Source organism: Chelonia mydas, chromosome 1 (assembly GCF_015237465.2).
Source record: "Chelonia mydas isolate rCheMyd1 chromosome 1, rCheMyd1.pri.v2, whole genome shotgun sequence".
Taxonomy (NCBI): Eukaryota; Metazoa; Chordata; order Testudines; family Cheloniidae; genus Chelonia; species Chelonia mydas.
The window spans coordinates 138,832,152-138,858,587 of NC_057849.1; the positions used below are offsets into that span (position 1 = coordinate 138,832,152).

The 26,436-nt window shown below is 37.3% G+C and overlaps 1 protein-coding gene across 5 annotated transcripts in view; it reads left to right on the forward strand.

The window, feature by feature from the left end:
* Positions 1 to 26,436, forward strand: part of CNKSR2 (connector enhancer of kinase suppressor of Ras 2) — a 379,302-nt gene that overhangs the window by 215,672 nt on the left and 137,194 nt on the right. For 3 of the 5 annotated variants that reach the window (XM_037901608.2, XM_007070479.3, XM_043537970.1), the window contains 3 exons: positions 5,286 to 5,432; positions 17,468 to 17,601; positions 21,468 to 21,679. In XM_037901608.2, the coding sequence (XP_037757536.1) occupies positions 5,286 to 5,432; positions 17,468 to 17,601; positions 21,468 to 21,679 (493 nt within the window). The remainder of the gene's footprint in view (positions 1 to 5,285; positions 5,433 to 17,467; positions 17,602 to 21,467; positions 21,680 to 26,436) is intronic. The other 2 variants (XM_027832677.3, XM_037901599.2) reach the window with 1 other exon arrangement.

Here is a 26,436-nt window from a genome sequence, read left to right on the forward strand (position 1 = left end):
TCATATCCAGACAACTTAAGATTTTACTAACTTTCTGAGGTGAAAAAAAGTTTCTGGGCTAAGACCAAGCTAAAAAAATTATTGTATCAAATTTTAACAGCAACTGAAAATAGGAATTCAGACTAAAAGTATTAATTTAGACTGTGGTGACGCTATAACCCAAATGTACCTGCTACAAGCAGGGTTCACATACCAAAGAGGAGAGTTTGTTGGAGCTGTAGTTCTTGTCATCCTTAAAGATCTATGTGTCTCTGTCATTACAGGCTCTACCTCTAGATAATCAACTATAACGTGAGTAATGCGTCCTGAGTCAGAGGTAACATGCATTCTACTTAGCAAAATTAAACGATGGGGTCTGCCTTCAACTAAAAAGACCTGTCATGATTAGATCACGTTGAAAAAAATTGATGTTGTAAATTATTTTTAAGTTACTTATATTAACCTTAACTTTTAAAAGTGGACAGGTAGGCCTCTTAAGTCATATCATGAGTTAAAATACAATGTGTTAAAACAAACCCAAGCAATCCTATCCAAACAAAACCGGCTTTGAACCCTTCAACAGTATTCAAATAAAGGAGTTTGCTGTAAATGAAATTCTCCTTTCCTTGAATGCTTAACTAAGTACTAAAACTTTGATGTCTTTTTGTTGGTTTTGCTTATTCTTCCTTTTTAAAGAACATGGGATAATCCACAGAATTTAAGATAATAAAATGCACCAAATACAGTGGTCTAAAAACATTGTTGCTTTGTAAATTATTTCTGCTCTTTGGTCAAATCCTACATGTTGACTAGCTGACTTTTATTAATGCATTTTGAAATTCCATACAAAAAGCTAGTATTAATTCAATATTTAGAAATCAGGAAATTCAATGCTGAGTTTGAAAGCTCAAACATAGCTCTGCCACACTGTGCTTATTTTGTAAAATATTGTGTAATTTATATTCATTTAAATTATTTGTCTCATAATAAAATAAAAACTGGAAATTCTTGCATAACCTTGCATATAGCAACGTTGGATGTCCAGACTGGGTTTGTTGTTTACCTCAAGATCAACAAAACAAGACACACTGAAACAGAATCTGTTTAGTGTTGTATAGTGGTGAAAATGTAGAAATCAATGTCCCTGAATTTAATTTAGGTGGTAAGTGAATTAACTTGTTAGAAATACATATATGTTCCTCCTCATGCAGCCCACAGAATAATTAGCACTGAAGTGCCTCTTTTTGGTACATGGGTTTGTGTGTGTTAGGGCAATTTGGAAGGAGCTTCTTTATACAGAATTTTGGAGACAACTGTAACACTTGTGACTCCTTTTCATTTACTTTTCTAATTCTTTTCTTGAGGCAATTAGAAACATATTTTATCTAAGGAATTCAAATTGCTTTACCAAGGAGATGGTACATCATAGATGGGGAAACCGAAAGTACAAAGGCATTATGTCATATGGGCTAGACTTTGCCTCTCCCTGATGTGATTATCTACTGTGGGCGAAGATACCAGGGTCCCAATAATGTCACCAAAATTGATCCATTCAATGTTCATACACGTGTACTCAGTGGTTTGACTGACAGCTAGTTCTCCTGTCTAATGTGAGGTGACTTGTCTTGCTCACACAGCTCCCCATGTGAATAAATGAGAATAGCAGTAAACAGCAATTTTGGCAGCAAATCAGCTAGCTTTGCGTGAAGTAGCAGGGTAGCTACTTGGAATTTGGGCAGGCCTTGCAAGACACAATCCAACCTCTCTCAACAGCAGGCTCAAAAGAACAAAGCAGTTTTGATGACAAAATATGTGTACTGTGTCACACAAAGAAAGGCTTGACTACAAGTAGCCAAGTTACCCTCCTATCTTGTCTCCAACCAGAATCCCACTGTTGGCCTACATTAACATGAGGGTGCCCTGGACTCCTAGGGGTCCTGAACGTCTGAAGTCTTAAAGGGGGAAATTGGGAATGGCTGGGGGTGATGGTAGCAGGGAGATCTTGAAGAGATCTCCTGGAAGATAAATTTAGTTTATTTGGAAGAGGGCTTTAATCCAGTGCCTTTAGGATAGCTTGCTCTGACATTTTTCAGTTTCAGGCATGCTCCCCCTTCTCTTCCTACTTTTAACCGCCCCCCTCCTCAGCTAAAATAAAATTAACTCTATCATTCAGTTTATATTTATACTTCTGTTTTATTCTGTTTTGCTGAGGTCTTATAATGATCATTGGTTTGTTTATGCTTCCCGGCGATCATCAGTGCTGAGTAGCAGTTTCCCTTAATCTGTCCTTGCCAATCTGATAGCTGTCTTGTTCCCCTCAAGAAAGTAGTTATTTCCTATTCAAGAAAGATGAAACAGTCTGAGGGCTGACTGGTCCAGAAATGAGATTCTTACGAGGGCATCAATGAAAGCAGAAGGTGGACTTCATTTGAAGATTATAGCTAATTTTTCACTGGAAAGATCTTAGTCAAGTAAGATTGGTTTTGCCCTAGAGAATCTAAATTGGAATGTACAAATCCTAATAATTTTCAGTGTTCTTCTTTAATCCCTGCAACTCTTACACAAAGGTTAGAGAATCTTCTATTTATTTGAAAGTGCTCCAGGAAAGGCAGGACAGTGTTCATCTCAGCATAGTTTGAAAATGTACATTAAGTAGTTTTTAAAAACCTACGAGCATAACCAAAAAATCAGTTTATATATCTTTCTGCCTGTTATATTTAGAAAGGGGATGGCTTTAAAGCACAAGGCATGATTCTCTCATGCGACCTCATTCCAATTTATATGACAAGAATCTTGCATTACTGCCATAACTCTGTAACTTGCACCACGTCATCCTCTTCAAGACTCTTAGTTTTGCTTTATTCTTCACCAGGATTCCTTCACAGAAGTCTTTTCAGTTGGTGTACAAGGTTATAGAATTAAAATGAACAGTGGGTTACATGGAGAGAGAGGGTGTTTAACAAGTGAGAATTTTAATTCAGTGTTTCTGACAGCATAAAGGAGAATGAAATTACAGGTATATTCAAGGTGGTAACTTTCCTTGGTCCTTAAAAACACAAAAAATGTTGATTACATCCATGTGAATCAGAAAGCACCATTATGGACACACAAAGTGGTTTTTCTTAGGATAGTAGTACTGAGAACAAAAAGTTTTAAATTTTATTCTGTAACCTTCTTGTTGCTACACATATTATTAAGGTAAAATGGAGACTATGGCAAGATGGAGAATGTATTCTACAAAACTTGATAAATGAATATGTGTAGTTTTATTCAAAGTATTATAGCAAAATGAGTAGTGGTTTTGGAGTGAAAAACACTGGGAAAGGACATATATGAAGTGAAGGTATATATATAAAATTGCTCCTATGGAATCCCTTCTGGATTCCACCCTGGACTTCTAAGCATGGAAGTAAATATATAAGTTCCAGCCACGCTTAGAAGTCCAGGGTGGAGTCCAGAAGGGATTCCATAGGAGCAATTTTGTCAGTGTTCTGCTTCCTTGTTTACATTGATGTACTGTACAAACACATCCTTGGTGGAGAGAAGATGAGAATTTAACATTTCATGCAATGCATTTTGCTATATGAGAAAGGATGACTAGGTTCACTGTAGCACATGAAGAATGATGATGGCAGCCTTCCTGTGCCTCAAGACTATTGACATAGGCACCGTTGCTGACTTAGATTGGCATATTGCATATTCATCAGAGATCAGCAACTCTGAAAATAATTGGTGATTGCAAAAATCAATGTGCGATCTGACATAATGGATGAACAAGCTAAATAATATGTATATTTTGAGCATCTTGCATTGCACTTAATTTCTTGGCAGCATAAATTTGGTTACCAGTTTTGCAGTAAGTCTGAGTTTGTTCTCATGCACCCAAGAGTAAATTCCTTGAAGTGAAAGGGAAACAACATACAGATGTGTTTCACTGCTGTACTAGATAATGAAGGACAACATCAATGCTCCACTTCTTTATATTTTTCCATCTTATCCTTCCATAAGTAGCAGCATGCTATAGGTAGCATTGTACTATGTGTATTTACTTCATGGATTTGGAAATTTCATATACCAGTTAGAAAATTTTCTTGTAAAAATAACAAAATTAAGAATATTTTAATCATGATCCTTTAAAGTTAGGAGAAAACATAGTTATTAATGTTTAAAAGGAGAGACAGACTTGAGGGATGTAAAATATGTTAAAACAAATAGCTTTCTAAACACATAGGCTAAGATTTTCAAGTGACTTGTGATTTTGGGTACCTCAACTTTTGGGAGGTCAATCTGAGACACCTTAACAGGGCCTGATTTTTTATTTATTTATTTATTTATTTAGAATACACTGAGGGCTTGCTCTCTGAAAATCAGATGCCTTTAAGGTGCCCCATACTAGTGATCTAAAATCTATCATTAGTCACTTTTGAAAAGCTTACTCAACTTGTGTACCATAACAACATTCCTTTTTTCAAAAGCTACATAAAACAAATTATTCCAAAAAATTCTACTAAGGATTTAGAAGAAAAGGACAATTAGTCTTTTCAGACTCATCAAGTGCCATATTTCACAATATTTGCAAAGTACAGTAATATAAATGGGAAAATTTATTTTTGGACTGATGGTCAAGTATAGTAGCTAGATTTCATTAATTAATTTATGGTAATTTAAATTGATGAAATTATTTAGAATAAAATTTCAAAAGCTGTGGTGTTTAAATTAACTAGCCTTTTACATTTATTTTATAGCATTGTAAAGAGTAGAAGCCTTAACTGAACCCTGTTATGCTTGCATCTGCCTGAAGTAGTAATATTTTAATGGTGTTTACAGTAATATTAATAGTATAATAGCATTTTTAAAGAGTAAAGGTATGGCAACATATATTTAGTAGAGTTTACAGTAATTATGAAGCATAAGATGTGCAGTTATATTATGTTACTATGGGTTAGACTATACGAGATAGAAGCTAGGTCCTTTTAACCCTTTAACCTCTAAGGAAATACATCAGTGTTCAGTTATAATTAGTTTAAAAATCACAATGAGATTAAATTGTGTGTTTAGGATGGAGTAGCAGTAGTTTATTCATTCTAATAGCTGAAATGGTACATATCCATTTTAGTGTACCATAATAAGTATTATTTTTAGGTGGCATGTTTTCTAACACTGTAATTTAAATTTTGACAGTTTTACAGAGTTAATCTTCTAAAATATATATATACACAAACCTAAGTATGTTATTATTAAGAAGGGAACATTACCTCTTGAATACTGTACCTCAATTTTATTGTAATGATTTTGCTGGTTACCAGGTGGGGTGGCAGTTGAAAAATTTGGTGAATGCACTACGAGAGGATCCGAGTGGTGTTATCTTAACTTTGAAAAAGCGACCTCAGAGCATGCTTACCTCAGCACCAGCTTTACTGAAAAATATGAGATGGAAGCCCCTTGCTCTGCAGGTAATGAAGCTTAATCATAAGTCATACGCCATCATTTTAACTATAGATTATCTCAGTGATGCTTTATTGTGCTTCATCTCAGCAGCATATGGATTTAATCTTGTATGCTTTGAAAACTTGTTTGTGAAATGATATCTGCACAGCTTGTACTCATAGGCTCAGTTGAAATTAATCCATTAGTTAGACCTTTTAAAATGAAAAGACAATCCATAAGATCTTTTGTGGTTTGGAAGTATTTAAAAATGATCCCAGATAACTACAGGGTAATTCTTCTAATGTACATGAATTGTTTGAAGGCTCCCATTCATTTTTCTATGCATAGTTAGGAAGCTGCTAAATTATAGTTTAGATTCTTTTTAAGGTTACATTGCAGCATATTTTATAAATAGAGAAAAAACATGATTTGTTTTCAATTTAGCCAAGTACTTAATCAAGTGCACGACTTTAAGCATGTGCCTAAATATTTTGTGGATCAGGACCTTAGACAAGTGCATGACTTTACTCCACTGAGTAGTCCCATTGAAGTCTGCTCATGTGAGCAAAGGTATGTCTAAATTATTTGTAAGGATCAGTTCCTTAATACTTAAAATATGTGCTGGTCTACAGAAGGTCTAATTTGACCATTTATTTCTTTTGTTTTTTAATAAAACTACAGTATGCCAAAAATGGAAATAGTTTAGTCAAAAATTTGGCATTTTACTTTAGTATAAAACATCACTGTGATAGCTTTATTTCCTAATAATTAAATTTTAGGAAGTCCAGAATAATCTATCTCCAGACTGATTAAACCATTTTACCAATTGATGAAAGCTGAAAAATAACGTATTTCCTCTTCACTTCAGTTGGGACATAATCTAGGAAGAAGGAAGAACTTTATTTTCCTTGCATAAAAATTGCATTCTTAAGAGAGATTATTATCCTATTTTAAACATAGTCTAATTTAAAAAATTAATACTGTTCATTGGAATAAAAAATCATAGTGTGAGGGAAAATTAAATATGGAAATGCTACTGCTGATAGCGGCTTTCTTTGCCATTTAAAATGCTAACAGGTTTATAAAAGCAACTAATACCATTCATTGCTTCCTTTCCTCAACCCCACCCCCATGGTTAAATATACCATTGTCTTTCAACTTGAGTAGTTGTTAAAAAGATTAAGTTGTCTTAGCATTTAAAACATGAAGTACTCACTGGAAATGTGGCATTAAGTTTCAACCAATAAATAGCTTATCAGCATCTGAGTATATAACTGAAAATATGTATGCATGATAATGGGCATATGAATGTACTTACTTGAAAGTTGTGATTTTATCAATGCTGACAGTATAACCATGAGTGAAAAGTACACATCATTGCTTAAAATGAGACTGTACCTTGTTTCCCCTGTAGTATTTTTTGGTGACATTGTCTGTTCATTTCATTAAATATTTGTTCTGACTCTACTTAAGTGTCTGCCACTAGACTATTTCCACTAAAGATCCCACAGCAGGTTTTTATACGGGATACCAGTAGTGGAGACACATGAATATGCAGTTAAATCGAGAGAGGAGACAGGCTACTCCAAAGGGACAGGTTGGGTGGGGAATCAGATAGCAATTAGCTTCCACCCTTTAGGCTTCATACAGCAAGAGAGCATGAGTCTTTAAAGGTCTCAATGAGCCCTCTTACGTGGGAGTGAGACTCCATTAAACTTCCCTGAAGATTCTGATGTCAGGGCAGTGTACATGAGCCACCGGCCTTCCCTTGTTGAGATGCTTGTGCTGCTGTGATGTGTGCATCAGGGACATCATTTGCTATGGGATGAGGAGGCAATTACAGTTTTCATAGTTCCTCACCACTCAGTGCTGCGGTGTCTTCCCCAGGCCTGCGGCAGCCACTGGGGGCAGGCCATTGTCAGCACCGCCTCTCCCCACTAGCTGGATGGGCCAGTGACCTGGGCCAGGTCTGAGAAGAGGGGGAAGAGGCCCGGTCCCTGCACCAGGCCAGCCATGTGCGAAACACCTCTTGTGGCCTGCCACCCTTCCCATCTCTCTGGGATAGGACCAGGCCACCACCACGCCCTCCTTGAGAGTAGGACCAGCCCCCTAACCCCGCACAAGCAGCTGTGGCCTGAGTGAGAAGGTGGAAGTGTGGATGGTGACACAGCTTTGCCCCTCACTCCATGATTTTTTCTGAAACGATGGCCCTAATGAATGTGCATGCACCAACATGCACGCATGAGGCCTATAATTCACCCACTACTCAAAGTCTTAATTTAATCGCTAGATGAAAAAGGTTTGCAAGTGCACATGGCACTATATTGCAGAGATGAAAATTCACTTCTCTCTTAATTTGTTTGATTTGGGTTTAGTTTACAATTTAGCATACTTAGAACGACACAGAGCAGATACAGTTTTTAAAGTGAAATTTTAAAGATTTTTTCTTACAATAATAGTATTGTACAATAATAATACTGGTAGTTTTTGAGGATATTTTGATTAATAGAAACTGAAATCCTATTAAAATATTATAAATACAGACCTGATATGACATGGTGATATGTTATAGTCTTATTAGACATGACATTAAAAAAAAAAGCCAGGAATCTTATTTTCGCATGTTTGTATATATATGTATATATCTGCGGTACTTCATGGCTTTCTAAAGTGAGGGATAATTATTTTCTGTAGAAAAAGTTTCAACAATAAGTAAGACAAATTTCAGAATCTGCATAATGCTAAGATCTGTCTTGTTAACTTAAACAAATTAGAGGGAAACAGAATACCAGTTGGCCCCAGATGAAATCAATTTTAAAGCTTCAATACTAAATAAGTGTATAATAGCTATGGCAAATTTTGATTAATATAAAAGCAAAAAATGTGCCATACTCTCACAGCTGTTCAAAAGTATTAACTGATTAGCATCAGACATCTGCATCAATTATCCATACTATTTTGATTATATTTTCATTTCTCTACAAATCCTAATATCACTGTCGAGGACACAGTTTACTCCAAAATTTACACTTTGCAATTAGAAATTGCTATTTTGTGTTTCCTAAGATCTGTATGTGCCAGTTTTACAGACAGCTGATATTTTGTTTAATGGCAGTGGGAAAAACTTACTATGGGGAGAGGGTGAAAAATGGATGTTAACATAAATAGATAAAAGGAGCATTTCCATAGTCTCTTTTTTTGAACCATAACATATTTGCTATATCAAGATGCCATGAAATAATTGATAATGTTATAAGTGTGCAATCATCTCAAAGCTAAAACTGTTCAACAATTTCAGCACACATAAGCAATAATAAAATCCATACCCCAAAACAAGATCTTGTGAAAGCAAAAAATATAAGATATATTAGTAGCAACAGGTAGGGAGAGGATGTACTAATTAGTTATTGACTTAGCGCTTGTAAATTAGCTTTTTATTTCACTTCTGCAGGAGGAGTGAGCAGAAGAAAAAGGCAAAATGTGATTTCTGAGATTAATCAAATCATATTGAGGGTTAGAGGGGAAAGTGAGACTTGGCAAAACGTAAGAAGCACTGCTTGTGAAACAGAGATTTAGTTTTTGCAAGCACCTCCATCAGCAAACATCTCATAGTTGTCACATCAAACTTGGAGGCTTAAATGGTTCAGCAAATTAAATTAAGGGGCTCGTTTACATTGGGTTGTTGTAACTGAAACCTTTTAAATCACAGTTCTAACAGAGAGTGAATAATATTGACACATTAGTCAGTAAACTGCCCTCTGCCTGCTTAGTTGATAATTGTATGTACGAACATGAAAATTCGTAATTTGCAGGAAGATAAAAAATAAAAGATTTAATGGAGAAATATTAAGTATGCCAATAAGATGGGTGACTACTAGATAAAGTACTCCAACGTCAGCACTGTGTAAGTGCTACTAATGACTCTGTATACGAATCATTTCGGTACAGGAGATGACAGGGGTTGTGAGAGTTTTATGCTTTTTTTTAACATGTCCTGGTAATATTCTTAACCACCTGTTGTCCACTGAAAAACTTTTCTCCTCCTGTAGTGCTCTAAACTTGTAATACATCAACCAAAAGTTCATGGTCTGTAGATGTGAAAAGGGCTTGTTGGTAGTGCCAGTTGGCAAATCTGAAAAACTACGAGTCCCACAAGCGTATTTTTGTGAATGAAATATGTTTATTTTCCACAACTTGTTCCTGTTGTAAGTGTCTTGCCATTGATAATGCACAAGTGACATTTAACAAATGAAACTTTCTGTTGACTCCTTCATTTGGTTTTCTTCTTTTAGCAGAAATTGACTCATTTGTTTTTTCACAATTATTATAAGCTGAAAATATCTCTGAGAAGTAAAAAAGTAAAATAAAATAAAAAAGCCAAATCTCTGAGGCATGCGAGAAACCAGAGTGCAAAAATATGACTCGGCATACAGAATAATGCTGACTAGAATATGGCTTTATATATTGCACAACATCATATAATGAGGTCCCAGCCTGTGTACATGCATGTGCATAGCTTGAAGTATAATGTCCATCAGAAGTGGAAAAAACATCTATTTTGTTCTGTACCTGTTTAACAGATGAATTTTTTGACAGCAAAGGACACCTGAAGGCTCTCTGTTTAAACCTCCATAAATTAATATTTTCCACCTTTTTGTGGCTTATCAAAGTTCTATGTTTTATACATTTTTATCATGTCATAATTTGTGAATTACGGGGATTTTCAATGTATATTTTTTATAAAACTTGAATTAGGCAGCTGCAATATTGGGACTTTTTAAGATGTGTTTTGTAGTTGGAAATATTAATTATTATGTGATCATATAATAAATGCTAACATGTCATGAATGCAACCATGAATCTTACTAGATTTGTTTTTCCCACTCCCTTTCCATTGCTACTGTTGTTCATTGTGTGGAGTCTAAAATGACATTCCAGATCATAATGATCATATTTTTAACAATCATTAGACTTAATGATATGTGTCAGGTATGGAGTTTTATCTTCAAGCTATGTTTTTCATTTCTGCCACAATTTGAGGTAGTTGCATAGTTCTCTGATAAAGTATTCAAACTTTGTCTGTCCTTAGAACAATCCTTCTGAGATTTAGCGTGTTTGCTGTACCTCATACCTTCTGTTTCAGTCTACATTCTTCTTCCTGACCTCTCCATTTCTATTATTTCTGGGGCTTCCCTAGTAGTGGCTCTCCACAGTACAATTTGATCATTCCAAGGTATGCTTTTGTCCTCTGAGGTGAAAGGTAATGAAGAAGAAGATTTTTGAGCTCATGGGATTTAAAATAGGCAGCAGCAGGGGCTGTAACTGCCACATGCTGTTTTGGGATAACCTGCAAAGCCTACCTCTAGGCCCTGGTATGTGCTTATGCTGTTGGCCAAAGGCACTTTGAACTAACCTGCTGAAGACTCCTGATCCAGACTAGACTCTTTCACAAGCTCATAGCGGGACCAGAGAAGCAGGGAGTGATGTTTCTGGAGGGTTCAGCTAAGCTACGAGGGCCCTGTGCACGCCATTGGTGTCAATGGAAAGACTCTCATTGATTTCAGTGAGCTTTGGATCAGGTCCAAATGGGTAGTCAGCATCCAGACTTTAGAATGTTTGTCAAGAGTTGACCAGAATTTTCCTGACCTCTCTGATATCTAGTGGAGTCCTATAGGGAGTCGGTCCTTGGTCTGGTATTATTCAATATTTTCATAAATGACTTGGATAATGGAATGGAAAGTTTGCTTATAAAATTTGCAGATGACACCAAGGTGGGAGGGGTTGTAAGCACTTTGGAGAACATGATTAGAATCCAAAATGACCTTGACAAATTGGAAAATTGGTCTGAAATCAACAAGATGATTAAAGACAAGTGCAAAATACAGTCAAATGCACAACTACAAAATGGGAAATAACTAGTTGGCTGATAGTATTGCTGAAAAGGATCTGTGGTTCACAGGGGATCATAAATTGAACGAGTCAACAATGTGATGCAATTGTGAAAAAGGCTTATATCATTGTGGGGCGTATTAATATGAGTGTCGTATGCACGACATGGAAGGTAACTGTCCTATTCTACTCAGCACTGGTAAGACCTCATCTGGAGTAATATGTCCGGTTCTGGGTGCCACACTTTAGGAAAGATGTGGACAAATTGGGAGAGAGCCCAAAAGAGAGCAACAAAAGTGATAAAAGGTTTAGAAACCTGATCTGTAAGGAAAGGTTTTAAAAAATTGGACCTGTTTAATCTTGAGAAAAGAAGACTGAGGGGAACCTGAAAACAGTCTTCAGATATGTTAAGGGCTGTTATAAAGAGGATTGGAATCAATTGTTCTCAGTGTTCCCTGAAGGCAGGACAAGAAGTAATAGGCTTAATCTGCAGCAAAGAGATATGGTTAGATATTAGGAAAAATTTCTAACTGTAAAGGTAGTTGGACATTGGAATAGGCTTCCAGGGGAGGTTGTGAAATCCCCATCACTGGAGGTTTCAAAGAAGAGGTTGGACAAACACCTGTTGGGAATAGTCTAGGTTTACTTGGTCTTGCCTCAGCACAAGGGACTAGATTTGATGGCTTCTCAAGGTCCCTTCCAGTCCTACGTTTCTATGATTTATGGTTCTGGGTTAATCCATTATTAGTCATCACCATTTTGATCTAGAGTATTTGGATGACTGATTTTGTTCATTTTTAAATAATGTATTGTACTACTCTGTGCACTGCTAAGGCTGTTGGTAAAGGATTTTTAGTAGCTATTCATGCAAGGTTCTGAGGCTTTAGAACTTCATTTGTGGTTACATATTCACTTCATTTGTGGTCACATATTCAAGTTTCCAGCTTCTTTGCTGAAATAAAAGACATCTTGAAGTCATTGTGGATAGTTCTCTGAAAACATCTTCTCAAAGTTCAATGGCAGTCAAAAAAGCTAACAATGTTAGGAACCATTAGGAAGGGGATAGATAATAAGACAGAAAATATCATCATGCCACTATATAAATCTATGGTGTGCCCACACCTTGAATACTGAGTAAAGTTCTGGTCACCCCAACTCAAAAAAGATATCTTCTAATTGGAAAAGGTGCAGAGAAGGGCAACAAAAATGATTAGGGGTATGGAACAGCTTCTGAATGAGGAGAGATTAAAAAGACTGGGACTTTTCAGCTTGGAAAAGAGATGACTAAGGGAGGATATGATAGAGTTGTATAAAATCGTGACTGGTATGGAGAAATTGAATAAGGAAGTGTTATTTACTCCTTCACATAACTAATGAACCAGGGATCACCCAGCCAGGAGGTTTAAAACAAACAAAAGGAAGTATTTCTTCACACAACACATAGTCAACATGTGGAATTCTTTGCCAGGGAATGTTGTGAAGGCGAAAAGTTTAATGGAGTTCAAAAAAGAACTAGATGATAAGTTCATCGAGGATAGGTCCATCAATACTCATATCAGTAGTCATTAGCCAAATGGTCAGGGATACAACCCCATGCTCTGGGTGTCCCAAGGCTCTGATTACCAGAAGCTGGGAATGGATGACAGGGGATGGATAACTCAATGATTACCTGTTCTGTTCATTCCTTCTGAAGCACCTGGTATTGACCACTGTCGGAAAACAGGATGCTGGGCTAAATGGACCATTGGTCTGACCTAGTGTGGCCGTTCTTATGATCTTTAAGTTTTTCCTTATCTGAGGTTGGAGAGGAAATTCTACTTTGATTATTTATCATTCTCCCCTTCCCCCCCATCCCGCTTTGTTAATTTGCTTATATTGCCTCTGCATTCCTCTAGTGATAACATTTGTTCTGTTTTTGTCAGTTATTTGTGATTAAATTCATGAAATTAGAGTTTTAATCATTAAATTTAAATAAATCCCTGTAATCTGTAGGATATTTAGTTGCCTAGTTGTCTTTTAACTACATAGGAGCTTGGCACTCTCTCTAGTGTTGTTTAAATGGATTCTGACCAGATTTCCTACAAAGAATTTTTTATACAATGTTTCATTACCTCTTCATTTCTTAGTTGCATGCTGAAATAGACTGAAATGTGTAAACAATGTAGTTTCTTAGGAATGTTTTATTCAATAAATTATTTCTTATGACCAAAACACAATTGTTTACTGTTGAAGACACTGTAAAAAAATATTACTACCTAAAACTTTGTGTTGGTTTAACTTGTATTTTTAAAAGTTATATACCTTTCTTCTAGAGTTTGTTTATTACTACTTGACTACTATGATTCTCTGTGTTTACATGTGTTTGTGTGTGGACACACACACAGTATCACCATTTCTCTAACCATCCTCACTTTGAACTTCACTATTAGACCAAGGCATACAATTGGTAACGTGTTTGGTCTCTGGAGATGGAAGGATTTTAATAATGTTACTAGGTGAGCACTCCCTCCTAGTCTACAAAATGGCACTGATTGCAGCATTGCAAGTTCCAGGCAATGATAGAGAAACAATTAGGTGAAAATGGCAGTCCCAGACACAACCAAAGTTGAAATATTTGGAGGGAGTACAGTGTATTTCATCATTGGTTGTCTAGCACTAGCGTGTGTATGTGTGTGCATGAAATGTTTTGAGTAAGCTGCCTCAGCTTGTCTTAATGTATCCTTTATCATAAGGATCTTAGTGACAAGATCACTTCTGATAACATAGGAGGAAGTTGTGAAAAAGATTTTGCTTTCTTCTAGATTCTGCAAGTCCCTTTGTTGCATGCTTGGATCTCTCTCCAGAATTCTGATGTTTAAACACTGAACATTCTGAGAATTGTCAGAATTAGGCCTCAAGTTTAACATCCCACTGAGCTAGAATGTGAGAGCAGCTCATACCTAACAGCTCTTGTTCCAATCTGTTTTCAGGCTCTGCTTTTCATCCCATTATCAGCTGCTTTTACTTCTCATTTGGAAGGTTATCTTCACAGCCATAAGGACCTTAAGTCTTTAATTTTTTTTTAATGAAAGTTGAGCTTCTTTAGCACAAGATGGCCGCCACCACAAAGAAGTACCAGCTTGCTGAGCTACTGCCAGGTGGCCCAATTTGAACACATTTTTAAAGGGTTTGTTGTTGTCATATCTGTTGAAAAAAGCGACAGACATCTGGCAGGGACAATTTGTTTCACTTTTCCATTCCTTTTGTTTAAAAGTGGGCTTCTACTTCTATGCACACTGCCAGGTTTTTCTTCTGCTCTACTTTTATGGAATAAGCTGAACAGGTGAATTTTACAGCCTGACCCAAAGGTGGCAAGGGTAGGACACTTCCAGATCTATTGTGGAACACTACTCCCAAACTTTGTGCTTGATGGTGTAGACTCTACTTACAGTTCTTGACCTTCTAAAAAAAAAACCATGTCATCTTGGGAGAGCTAGACAAGCTACTGTCCAGCAAGACACTAGAGTTGCTCAGATCCCTGGAGAATTCATTCAAAAAGCAACTCTGATACCATAGCCCAAGTTCAGCTGCCCAACATGGAAACCCAGGGTTTCCCTCAAGTTATCTTCAGACCCCCAACCCCAGTCAGCAGGATGTGTGCACATATACACACACTCGTCTCTGATGGACTGAATATAACATTTTCCAAGACAAGATCAGAGTTTCCACTGGCTCACCTGAACAGTGAAGAGACTGAAATCTCTCATTCTTAAAGACTCATGAACCCATCAAATATCCAGAGTCCATTATCAGAACTATTCTGAACAGCAAACCAACTAATAAACCTGGATTGCCTTAACCAAATCTTGGACTCATGTACCACCTGCTATGAAGACGCAGGACTGCCAGTTTGCAACCAAATAGCTTTCTCAGAAGCTGGGTCTGTCTCACAAACATATATGAGGCCTGGAGTGTCATCTAGGCCAACACACAGGGAAACTCTTAGCCAGTTCCTCCCTGCACCTGCAGGCTAGTGAATCAAGGCCACTGGGGTGCCAACCGGCAGTGGCCTGGAGGGAAAGTTTACTCCCCATCACACTCAGTAAGCCTGAAAAGGCACTTCCCATATTGAGCATCCATTAGAAAGGAAATAAAATACTTTGCTTTAGTAGATGGTTCAGGGATTCAGAGTTAGTTTTCATGGTTGAAATCTTCAGTGATGAGATTTCTGTTGCCTTGGTTCAGGAGGGGTTTTTAGAATTCCTGAAACGGATTTCAGGCTCATGCTTGTTTTTAATACTCATATGGTCTTTTATCTGTTCCTTCCTCTGTATGTCTTTCTCTCCCTGCCCAACCTCCCCCAAATGGAGGCTGTAGTTTGTTTGTTTTGTTTTTTTCTTTTTTTTACATATTCAAACTGTGAGGGACTCACATTTATTCTAGTGGTTTTAGAATAACTAACTAGCAATAAAATTAGCCAACACTTCAATTTGTCGTTGTCTAAAGGTAAAAATCACTAAGAGTTAGCAGGACAGGATTTAAAAGTAGTCATCAAGTTAATATTCCAAAAACGTATTGCAAGATTAATATTGTACCAACAAAAATTCCAGAATGAAGTCTAACACAATACCACCCCCAAATAACATTTTGAAGATATCCTGTGGCACAGGATTTCCATTCATGTTTGTAAGATGTTTCAGATATCCTAAATGGCACACATGATTCTAACAATATTTAAAGATGCAAAAAAGAAATACTACAGTAATATGCAGACAATTTTTGATGTATCCAATTACTATTGTGAAAGATTGAAAAGTCTAATTGGTTTAGCAAGAAGACAGCAGCTCATTGCTCTCTTACAGAAGGCCAGAATTTGGAAGAAGGTCTGTTGTTAAACCCTCAGGGTTTGCTGTAGTCTAGGTACACTGCAGAGGTGTCATGATTAATATATGGGGAAGGAGAGCTGATTACTCTTTACAGACGTGCCCCATTGACCTGTCACAATTTATTCTTTACAGAGCTTGCAGAAGTGACTTCTATGCATACTGTCCTTTTAGCCTGAGCTCATAGCTTTTCTGTTCTAAGTACAACATGAAAAAGTTGTGTCCTAAAGCACTGATGTACGTGAGGAATCCATAGCTGTCATGACCACTGTGTACTTTCAAGCCTGTAAGATTTATTCTTCAAGGCATTTATTTTTAACAAATGGAAAGAGAGCGAGCGCTTTAAAATCAAAACAAAATAAAAAACAACGCATTTTTAATATTAGAATTACTCAGCATGGATCAAAATAATGGCATTTGCTTTCTTTTTTGAGTATAGTTAGCATAAAAGCCCAAACTTAACGCTAGTCAGCAGAAATATTGTGAGGCTGAGCAAACTGGTGTGTCTCTTATTTCCTTCATTGCACTTCTCTCTCTCACTCAGAGAAAGAGATGTGAGAACTGATGGGGCTGTTAATCAGAGCTAGTGAGAGAGAGAACACCAAGCTCGGCTGGAGTGGTAGCTACAATTCAGGCATAGTCTGAAAGGGAGGTGTTCACTGCCTGACTAAGGCTTAGGTAGGGTAGAAAATGCAAAAAAACATGTGAAGTGTTATTTGGTGGAAATGTGCCCTGAAGAGTGAAGAATAATAGACTCCCATTTGCTCTGTATCGTAATATTTCTGCTTATAAAATATGAAGTCAGAGCTACAGAATCCAAAGCTGTAGAAAAACTGAAACTTCACAGATATTTCTTACATAATAGCACTGGTATTTTTTAATTTAAATGACATAATTTTTAATACATACCTATAGAACCTTTATTGTAAACTCTAGAGTTTAAACAAGTCACTAGCTTCTGGGTAACTTACATTAGTGAAGCTTCCAGTGGTGTCCCTACATGATTATTTTTATGGGCACTGGCAATAGAGTAGCTTGTACTAAGCAAGAGGGAAGGAGAAAGGACATGAGGAGGAGTCTGTTTCACAAGCGTAGGTCATGTCCCTTTTATAGTTTGTGAATATCCCTTTCTCTTTAATATGAATAGTTTTTCAGATAGTTTAAAACAACCATATAATACCAAAAGTATTTATTTTTAGGTTTTATTTTATCAGTGTATGTAAAGTTTGTCTTTAATTTTAATGTGAAAATAAGAATATGCTAGATATAATAGATACCCATGTTTTTTTTTCTCTTTTTATTTTAACCAGCCACTTATTCCTAGAAGCCCTACAAGCAGCGTTGCTACACCATCCAGCACGATCAGCACACCCACTAAAAGAGACAGTTCAGCACTCCAGGATCTCTACATACCCCCTCCTCCAGCAGAGCCTTATGTTCCCAGGTAAAAAGCCAGTGATGATGTTGCAGGTTCATACAGTTTATGGACAAAGAATGGCACTTGTAAAAGACTGAGCATTCAAACAAATTTAAGACAATAGTTAAAGAAAAGAAAAATGATTACACTTGTTGAAAGTACGTATTCATGTATATGGATTGGAGGACGAGGCCTCTGATATTTACCCATAGAGTTTGACTAGTTGTTAGAAATATAAGAGTGACTACACTGGATCAGACCCATGATCTGTTTGGTCCAGCATTGTGCCCCCTGCAGTGGCCCACACCATTTGTTTCAGAAAGAGGTGCAAGACCCCCAGAGTAGGTAGATGTGGGCTAATCTACCCCATGATGGTGTCATCCTAATCCCTAGTAGTGAAAGATTGTCTTGAACCTTGAAGCAAAAGTAGAAAGAATACTTTGTGTCTGTGATGTCCACCACCTTGGCCAATGACAGGGATTGAACTGGGACACTCCATAGCTAAAAATGTGAATTTCTATAGCTTGAGCTAAAGGGAGAGGCTCTTACTGCAATAGATTGCTACTTTTCTACAGCCAGGGTAATTCCTTTTTTAGTTACGTTTTATATAACATCATTGGAGCAAATTGCTAGGACAATATTTGAGGTATAACTTACATTCTATATTTTGTAGCTATCCAATTGTTCCATAAATATATATGCCACTCTGAGATGAAACAGCCACCTTCATCACTGTGCCTTCAAGTCTCCATCTGTCCTCCTCTGTGTCACAGAACCTTTTCCTTCTGACTGAGCTGTCAGCCTCCAGTTAGGAGTCAGAAGAGGAGCAGCAGGTTCATCCTTCGGTTTATCACACTGTCCTATTACCACTCATCCAATTCAGTGTGCTACCGCAGTATACCCTGTTATTCCTCTCCAATAATCCTGTATGGATATTAAAGCATATAAATACATTTGTAAAATATGCATTGTAAGCCATACAGATGCCTTAAAATACACAGTGAGAATAGCAAGAGAACATAATTCAGAGGAACAGATTTTTCTTAAAATGTTTTGGTATTAGTGTGTATAGAACATTATATGACCAAATAGTGATTAAAAAGCCTTTTTTCCTAGCAGTCTTTTGTTACATTTACTGGGCTATGTTGGGAGAGCAATGTGCATATTTCCTTAGGGGTGATTAGAGTCACTCAACAGTGACTCTTCCAGCCAGTTGATAAGATGTATTGCCTGATGCTGACAAGGCTTTCTTATGGGTTATCCCAGGGTGAGGTGAATGGCAACTTAAACTGGCCGGGGGATAGAATAGTGCATTTATGAGAAACCCTTTATTCTTCAGAGATACTGAAAACCTTCTGAGTCAGAATACTGAATGTCTTGTTCATGGTTTTGATGATGTCACAATTCTTCTATGAAGCCCTGAATTGAATCTTTTGTAATTCATTCCTGGTCACTCCATTGTCTTACCTAGTCTATCATTCACTTTTAGAAAAAATGCTATGTGCTGCCACTTTATGTAGTATGCAGCATAGCTAGCCCCTGCTTAAACAATTATTCCAATCTGTGTCTTTAAAAAATGACAGACAGTACAGGTAGTTTCTCATTAAGGATTTTTTCTTCTAATTTGTTTGAAATGCCCATAGGGAATAAACATGTCATTAATTCATCTTGTCACCGTATCTCTATGCAAGTGCTACAGAAAGAACATTGTGCCCTCAGAAAAATTATCTTCAGGCCTCAAAGACTTAATTCTAAACACTTTAGGCTAAAAGAAAAGCAGTCAGAGTTCTTCAGGTTTCTCTTTAGATGTAAACCTTACAGTTATAGACTATCGATCCTTTATCTTTGAAACTGAAGCTAAAATGTGTTTCTGGGCTCAGAGAAGTAAGGCCTATAAACTGCTTATCATACATCTAGCTCTGTTTCTTTTACTATGTTATTTTTATAAAATGAGAAAATAAATTGGTTTTGCACAGCATTTTTAATGTGCAATCCTACTTCAACAGCTGATAACCCATCTATCAAAGAAGTTGTGATGTTTAAAATTCATCCTTTATATGATTTATTCTAGACATAAAAAAAATAAATCATGGTAGTGTTGGTGTGTGAACCGACACTAATGAAATACTATATCAATTACTTATCAGTTCAATGCACCTAAAAAACTAAGCTTATTGCATGATTAAGCTGTGCATTTCTGTAATCTTTTTGTCAGCTTAATCCTATTGAACTGTATTTCACTTCACAAACCCATCACATAATATATTGCATAATATGACTTGATTGAAAGATGTGTTCTGGCATTTCAGCAGACTTTTGTCTATAATTATATGTATTTATGCATCTCTTTATTTTTATTTTGTGTACCATCAAATAGCTTGGTGCCGCTCTCCTGGGTTGCTGTTACTGTTTGCGTTCTTAGTTGACTACAACAAAAGCAATAATTCTTTTGCTACTGAAAAATAATAGGGATTCACTGCTTCAATGTATAGTATATATCTCTGTAGCCATACCACCGTGGGGTCTGACTATATCCACAAACAGCAGAGACAAGAGTTACCAGTGAAACTAGAGAATGTTTAGTTGGAACAGTACTGGGGCTTATCTTCTTTGTGGTTCAGTCATTTAGAATTTATATATTCTATTTGAACAGAGTTACCCATCCAACATATTTTCATAGGCCCAGTTAGCCAATACTTATATATATTTCTCTCACACCAAATGCAGTGAAGCAAAATTTTGGCATGAACATCTGAGGTTCATATTCAGCAGTTGGGTGTCAGTATGTAACAAATTATGGCAGCAAACAGAGTCGCTAGCTGAACTGCACATGTGAGGCATGAGAGTTAGAAATGAGGAACTTCAGCTCCAAAAACTTGAGCTTAAGGTGATTCCTTTTGTGATCCCAGACTCTTTACAATGCCTGCAAAGAGGCTATAAACTCTACCACAACTAACTGAAACTATTCTTCTTTATAGTAGAGGTCTTTGTTTTTGGAGCTAAAGAGACTACATTCATTTCCCAAAGAAAGAATGTGTGAAGTTTGCTATTCTTTTGACTATTGTATCTGCTGATTGTGACTACAGCTTCAGTAAAGGTTGGGGCTTAGCTGTCTTAGATGGGCTTAGGACTTCTGATGTCATTTTACCTCATCCTCTGGTTACCCAGGACTTCGTCATAAGTAGGGATAGAATGTGGGTTTATGAACTCCAGAAACAATCTTTTCATCACTCAAGCTAAGGAGTTCATGGAGTACTTGGTGGCTATCGATACATTAATATACCATCACATCTCAAAAACTAAACAGAATCTGGTCTGGTCAGTTTTTTGAAGGGTGACTTTGAAGGACAATCTGAGGCATGCAGGAGAAGCTGTCAGTGACCCAGTAAGTGGCACACTTCTCTCGGATTCTGTATACTTAATCAGTGTTTATTTACAACATAAAGTCATCTATTCATGACGCCAGGAGCCTTGACACATTAAAAATCAATTATAAAAGAATAAAGCAAGCATCATCTCCTAATCTGAAAACAGAAAATGCTAGTTTAAAAAAAATCCAAATAGTAGTTTACCGTGCAGAACATCTAAGCCCTCATTGTCCACCTCCCTTCTCAAAAGACCAAGAATGATAGATGGGCTTTGCAACATATCCAGAATTCAGGCTATTTTTAAGATTAGGAAGGAGTAAATTCAGGTTGCAATTGAAGTGAATTACCAGAGATATATGGAACAGCTTGCATAGTACTGCAGCCCCCAAAGATCATGGCTCTAGTCAATATGACCTATTTCTTGGTCATATAAATATTGATATGCACCCACACTCTTAAAAATATGTTCAAGACAAAAAGAAAGTCCTATCTCTATTCATTCAAAATCTCTCTCATTTACTACAGGGATGAAAAGGGAAATCTTCCATGTGATGATATTGGCAGACATATAGTGGGCAAGCCAGTTCATAAGGGTTCCGAATCTCCAAATTCATTTCTTGACCAGGAATATCGGAAGCGCTTTAATGTGGTTGAAGAAGATGCAGTCTTATACTGCTATGAATATGAGAAAGGAAGAACAGGCGGCTCTGGGAGGAGAGAGAGCACTCCAACGTACGGTACGGCATTGTTCTAATAAGGATAATCCAAATCCCCTTGTTTAGTTTTAGTAAATTTGTTGGTTTATGTTTCTTTTTGAAACAGAAAACATGTGCATATCCATCTGATTTTCTATGAATTTTATTATGGAAAGATCTCAGGCTAAAAGCTTTTGATATCGTGTATCAAAAAACCCTACTGAATGACTTAAGGCATAAAAAGTGGGAGATTAGTCCAATACCTTATTCTTTATGATGATTGTCAAACAATTTTTCTGAGGTTAATATATTGTTCCAGCATGCAGGTTACTCAGTATTCCTCTACACTCTATGAATATGTCTATCTAGTAATGAGAGAGGGTTGGTGAGGTAACATCTTTTATTGGACCAACTTCTGTTGGCAAAAGAGACAAGCTCATCTTCAGGTCTTGATGTGAAGCTGGGACCAATATGATTACAACAACACTTCATCTAGTAATATGGAGTGTGCAAACTGGGGTGTGTGTGTGTATATACACACACACACACACACATAAACATGCACAACACTATTGCGCTCTGCTGGATCGAATTTCAGACCTGTTCATGTCTCCCTCTAGTGGCTGGCCCAAAGAAGATATAGGATGGGACTTCCAAAGGAATACCAATTGGAGTTGAGCACCTAACACCCTTAGTCTCCTTTGAAAACCCCAGCTATAATCCATAGAGCTATCACACTATTGGAGCTTCTGCATTAGTTGAAGTAGTACATTTTCACAGCTTTGGAACAGAAGAACTTTGGTTTTGTTCCTGCTGAAAATTGAGAAGTTGCCATGGCGTGGAAAGAAGTTAGGAGGGAGTCCCCAGGTATCATATAGGGCCAAACACTTTCTGTTTTACGTCCAACTGAGGCATCTATTGGTGGAATTTTCCTCACTGCCCAAATTCAGACAGGGCTTACACCAGTGGGGTTTTCACCACTACAATGTAGTGATGAAGCAAATTGAGCCATTTCAGAGACATATTAGTTTGTACCCACTCCCTCACATATATGCTACCACTCTCATACCTTTACTTTGCCAAAAAAGGAATTCAACTAAGTTTTGTCTGTCTCCAAAAAATAATCAGAATGTAATGAGCATAACTGCTGTGTAGAGAATCAGACTGCCCTTAACAAGATGTTTTGATGGCTGTTGTCATAAAGATACAGCTAAGGGTAGCATAAAATCCCTCCTTTACCTGTAAAGGGTTAATCAGTTCCATTAACCTAGTTGACACCTGACCAGAAGGACCAATGGGGAAAGAAGATACTTTCAAATCTGCGTGGGGGGAAGGTTTTTGTTTGGGCTTTTGTTGTTCTCTCCGGAGACAAAGAGAGAGACCAAACAAGTAATCCAGCTCCTACTGAATGATACATCTAAAATTACAGAAATAGTAAGTAATAGCAAGGAAATGCATTAGAGCAGTGGTTCTCAAAGCCGGTCCGCCGCTTGTTCAGGGAAAGCCCTGGCGCACTGAACCGGTTTATTTACCTGCTGCATCCGCAGGTTCGGCCGATCGCGGTTCCCACTGGCCGCAGTTAGCCGTTCCAGGCCAATGGGGGCTGCTGGAAGCGGTGGCCAGCATGTACCTTGACCTGCGCTGCTTCCCGCAGCCCCCATTGGCCTGGAGCGGCAAATCGCGGCCAATGGGAACCGCGATCGGCCGAACCTGCGGACGCAGCAGGTAAACAAACTGGTCCGGCGTGCCAGGGGCTTTCCCTGAACAAGCGGTGGACCGGCTTTGAGAAGCACTGCGTTAGAGTATCTTCTGTTTTAGCGTGTGAATTTTCCCTGTGCTAAGAGGAAGGTTTATTCCTGTTTTTTTGTAACTTTAAAGTTTTGCCTAAAGGGGAATCCTCTGCGTTTTAAATCTTATTACCCTGTAAAATTACCTTCCATCCTGATTTTACAGAGGTGTTTCTTTTACTTTTTTTTTCTTTATAATAAAAGTTCTGTTTTTAAGAATCTGATTGGGTTTTTTAGTGTCCTAAAAACCCAGGGGTCTGGTCTGTGCTCACCTTGTTTACTCTCAAGCCTCCCCAGGAAAGGGGGTGAAGGGGATTGGGGGGATAATTTGGGGAAACAGGAACTCCAAATGGTCCTTTTCCTAAATCTTTGTCTAACTCACTTGGTGGTGGCAGCAATACCGTTCTAAGGACAAGGAAGAATTTGTGCCTTGGGGAAATTTTTAACCTAAGCTGGTAGAAATAAGCTTAGGGGGTCTTTGATGTGGGTCCCCACATCTGTACCCTCGAGTTCAAAGTGGGGAGGGAAACCTGACAGCTGCAATTTTAGCTGAGCACATTATTGAATACTGTTCAATGCATTTGCTGTTCTATTTTAATTATTAAGTTTAATGTAAGCTGCATGTTGGAATAACTATGGTATCCTTGACACCACATTCCTTTTGAGCAGAAGACAAAATAGAATTAATTTATCACAATACACAGATTCGGTACACCATACTGAGGCCTTGATTGCAGCCAAGCTTTTGAAATCCTTTGAGAGAGAAGGTACAAACTGATCTCAAGCTGTATAAAATATTCTCAGGACTTGGTGTAATACACATACAGAATATTAAAGGATGCATTTTCATGAAGATGCATCTGTTTGCAGAGTGTGCCTTTTAAAAAGATAAGAGTGGAGGAGAGGAGCCCTGGAGCATCCTTAAAGACAGTTATTGTCAGTTTTATCCCAGCCCTCACTTTATTTTTTTTTTAAAGGAAAGAGTCAAAACAAGGAGAAGCAAGTGATTGTTCTCTCTATATAAAATAAAAATTGTCGGGTGGGGTAGTCTAGGATCCCTCCGAATTCCTTTTTCAAAGCAGTAATAATTCCCACCTGCTCCTGTAACTGAGGGACCAACATCATTTAGTTATAGCAGCCAAAGGGAATGTTGGCAGCATGAAGCATAAGGACCTTTAAAACCTAAACCGTTTAGCAAAAATACCATATGAATGTTTGTGTGGCTCCAGTCTACTGGAGCAACACACATGTTGCAGCATTAATTTTTTTAAAAAGTATATGTTGGTTGTGACCATTGCGTTGAATGTTTAACCACCCAACAGTGGATGTAAGGTGCAGATATTTGAATGATGCTGTGAACGCAGGGAGTGGCATTTACTCTGTCATGTTCCGCTGTCCCTATCATTATTGCCTTTGATTTTATTTCCCTCTGTTCTTTCATGGGGGTGAATGAGCATGGCCCTTAGTGTTTTGAGAATAATAATTTCCTCTGCAGTAAGTAAAACGTGTGACAATACAGTACTTTGCAATTCCTCTGTAGCTCCTTTCATTCACTTTATTTAAAAAGAAAACTTTCCAATATAATCCCAGATATATAGGAATTATTCCATGAGTGCATTGGTTTCAGAGAATACTTTTCTAAACTAAGCTGATCAGACAGAGAAATGCTATCATTGAGATATATTTGTGTGCGCCAGATTTTTGCTCTTCATAAATTCTACTTATTTTTGAGTGTTTGTCAACAATTTTCCCCAAAATGCTGAAAGAAACTACATTTCCACGTACATGTTGATGCTTAATTTTTTTTTCTACTGAAAAGAATTGTCACTGTATTTTAAGGGTCAAAACCCTACAAACACTTATGCATGTATTTAACTTTAAGCATAAGAATAGTTCACAGAGCATTTGCAGGATTCAGGCCTAAATGATTAAAGCTTCTTCTCACTTATTTCCCCTCCACCAGCCCTAAGCTAGTTATTATTAAGATCAGTGTCAAAATAAAATGTAGTTCAAATACATTCTCCATCTAAAATAGCCTCTAAAAAGACTGTAGGTGAATTTTCCATGTACCTCAAATCAGTAATTGGTGTTGATTATCAAATTCTCTAGTATGCTGGCCTGAGCCACATGAACATTATTTTCTCTCAAAGACTGAATATATTGTAGCTAGCCTACACTGGCCCAAAGGAGCAGACTATAGAGATTATTCTTTGCCCTTGGCATTCTTACTTAGAATTAGATTGTTCTTGCAGTGGGACAACTCCATATTATTTTAGATAAAAACAGGCATATGCATATTTTCTTATGGTGTTTCTAACATGGGTGGAGGGGAAAGTAGCGCTCATTGTTTTGTTAAGGTGTTGTCTTAGCTGGAGAATTATAGTTCCTTTTCTAATCATAATGTGATTATACTCTTGTGAAAAAAGCCCAATATCTGTATATCATTAAAAGAAACTGGGGTAATAACTTTTCACTTCACTTCTCTATTGACCATTGTATTAGCTCAGAAAGGTAGTTATGTTGCCTTTTAACTGAGCTACGTTGCCCGACTGTGCCCTCTTCTAAGTCAGATGCTTAAATTGCTGTTTATACCTATGCATCATAATGAATGGGTATGTACTACAGTGTCTTGCTACTGGGTATCGCTTTTGTGAGGCTGGTGCAATACCTCTTCTTGGTTCAAAATATCACAGCATATAAATCCTTCTGCAAAATTCTCATCATCCCTCTAATTTTGAACTATGTGCACATTTTCTGTTACATCTCACATGGCTCTCTAAAATACTCAGGGCCTTACATCAACTTAGTTACAGCTATTAAAATTGGATGTTTCATTTATTATAATTTCAGAGTGCAGTCACATCCTGAGCTGCATTAGGATTTGAATGCCACAGAACTAGAGTAAAGATGGCCAAAGTTCAGGTGCATAGAAACACTGGGATGCTTAAAGATCTGCCCGGGGTCAATTATTATGCTGCATGATACTTTTCCAAGTTTCCACCCTAAGAACTG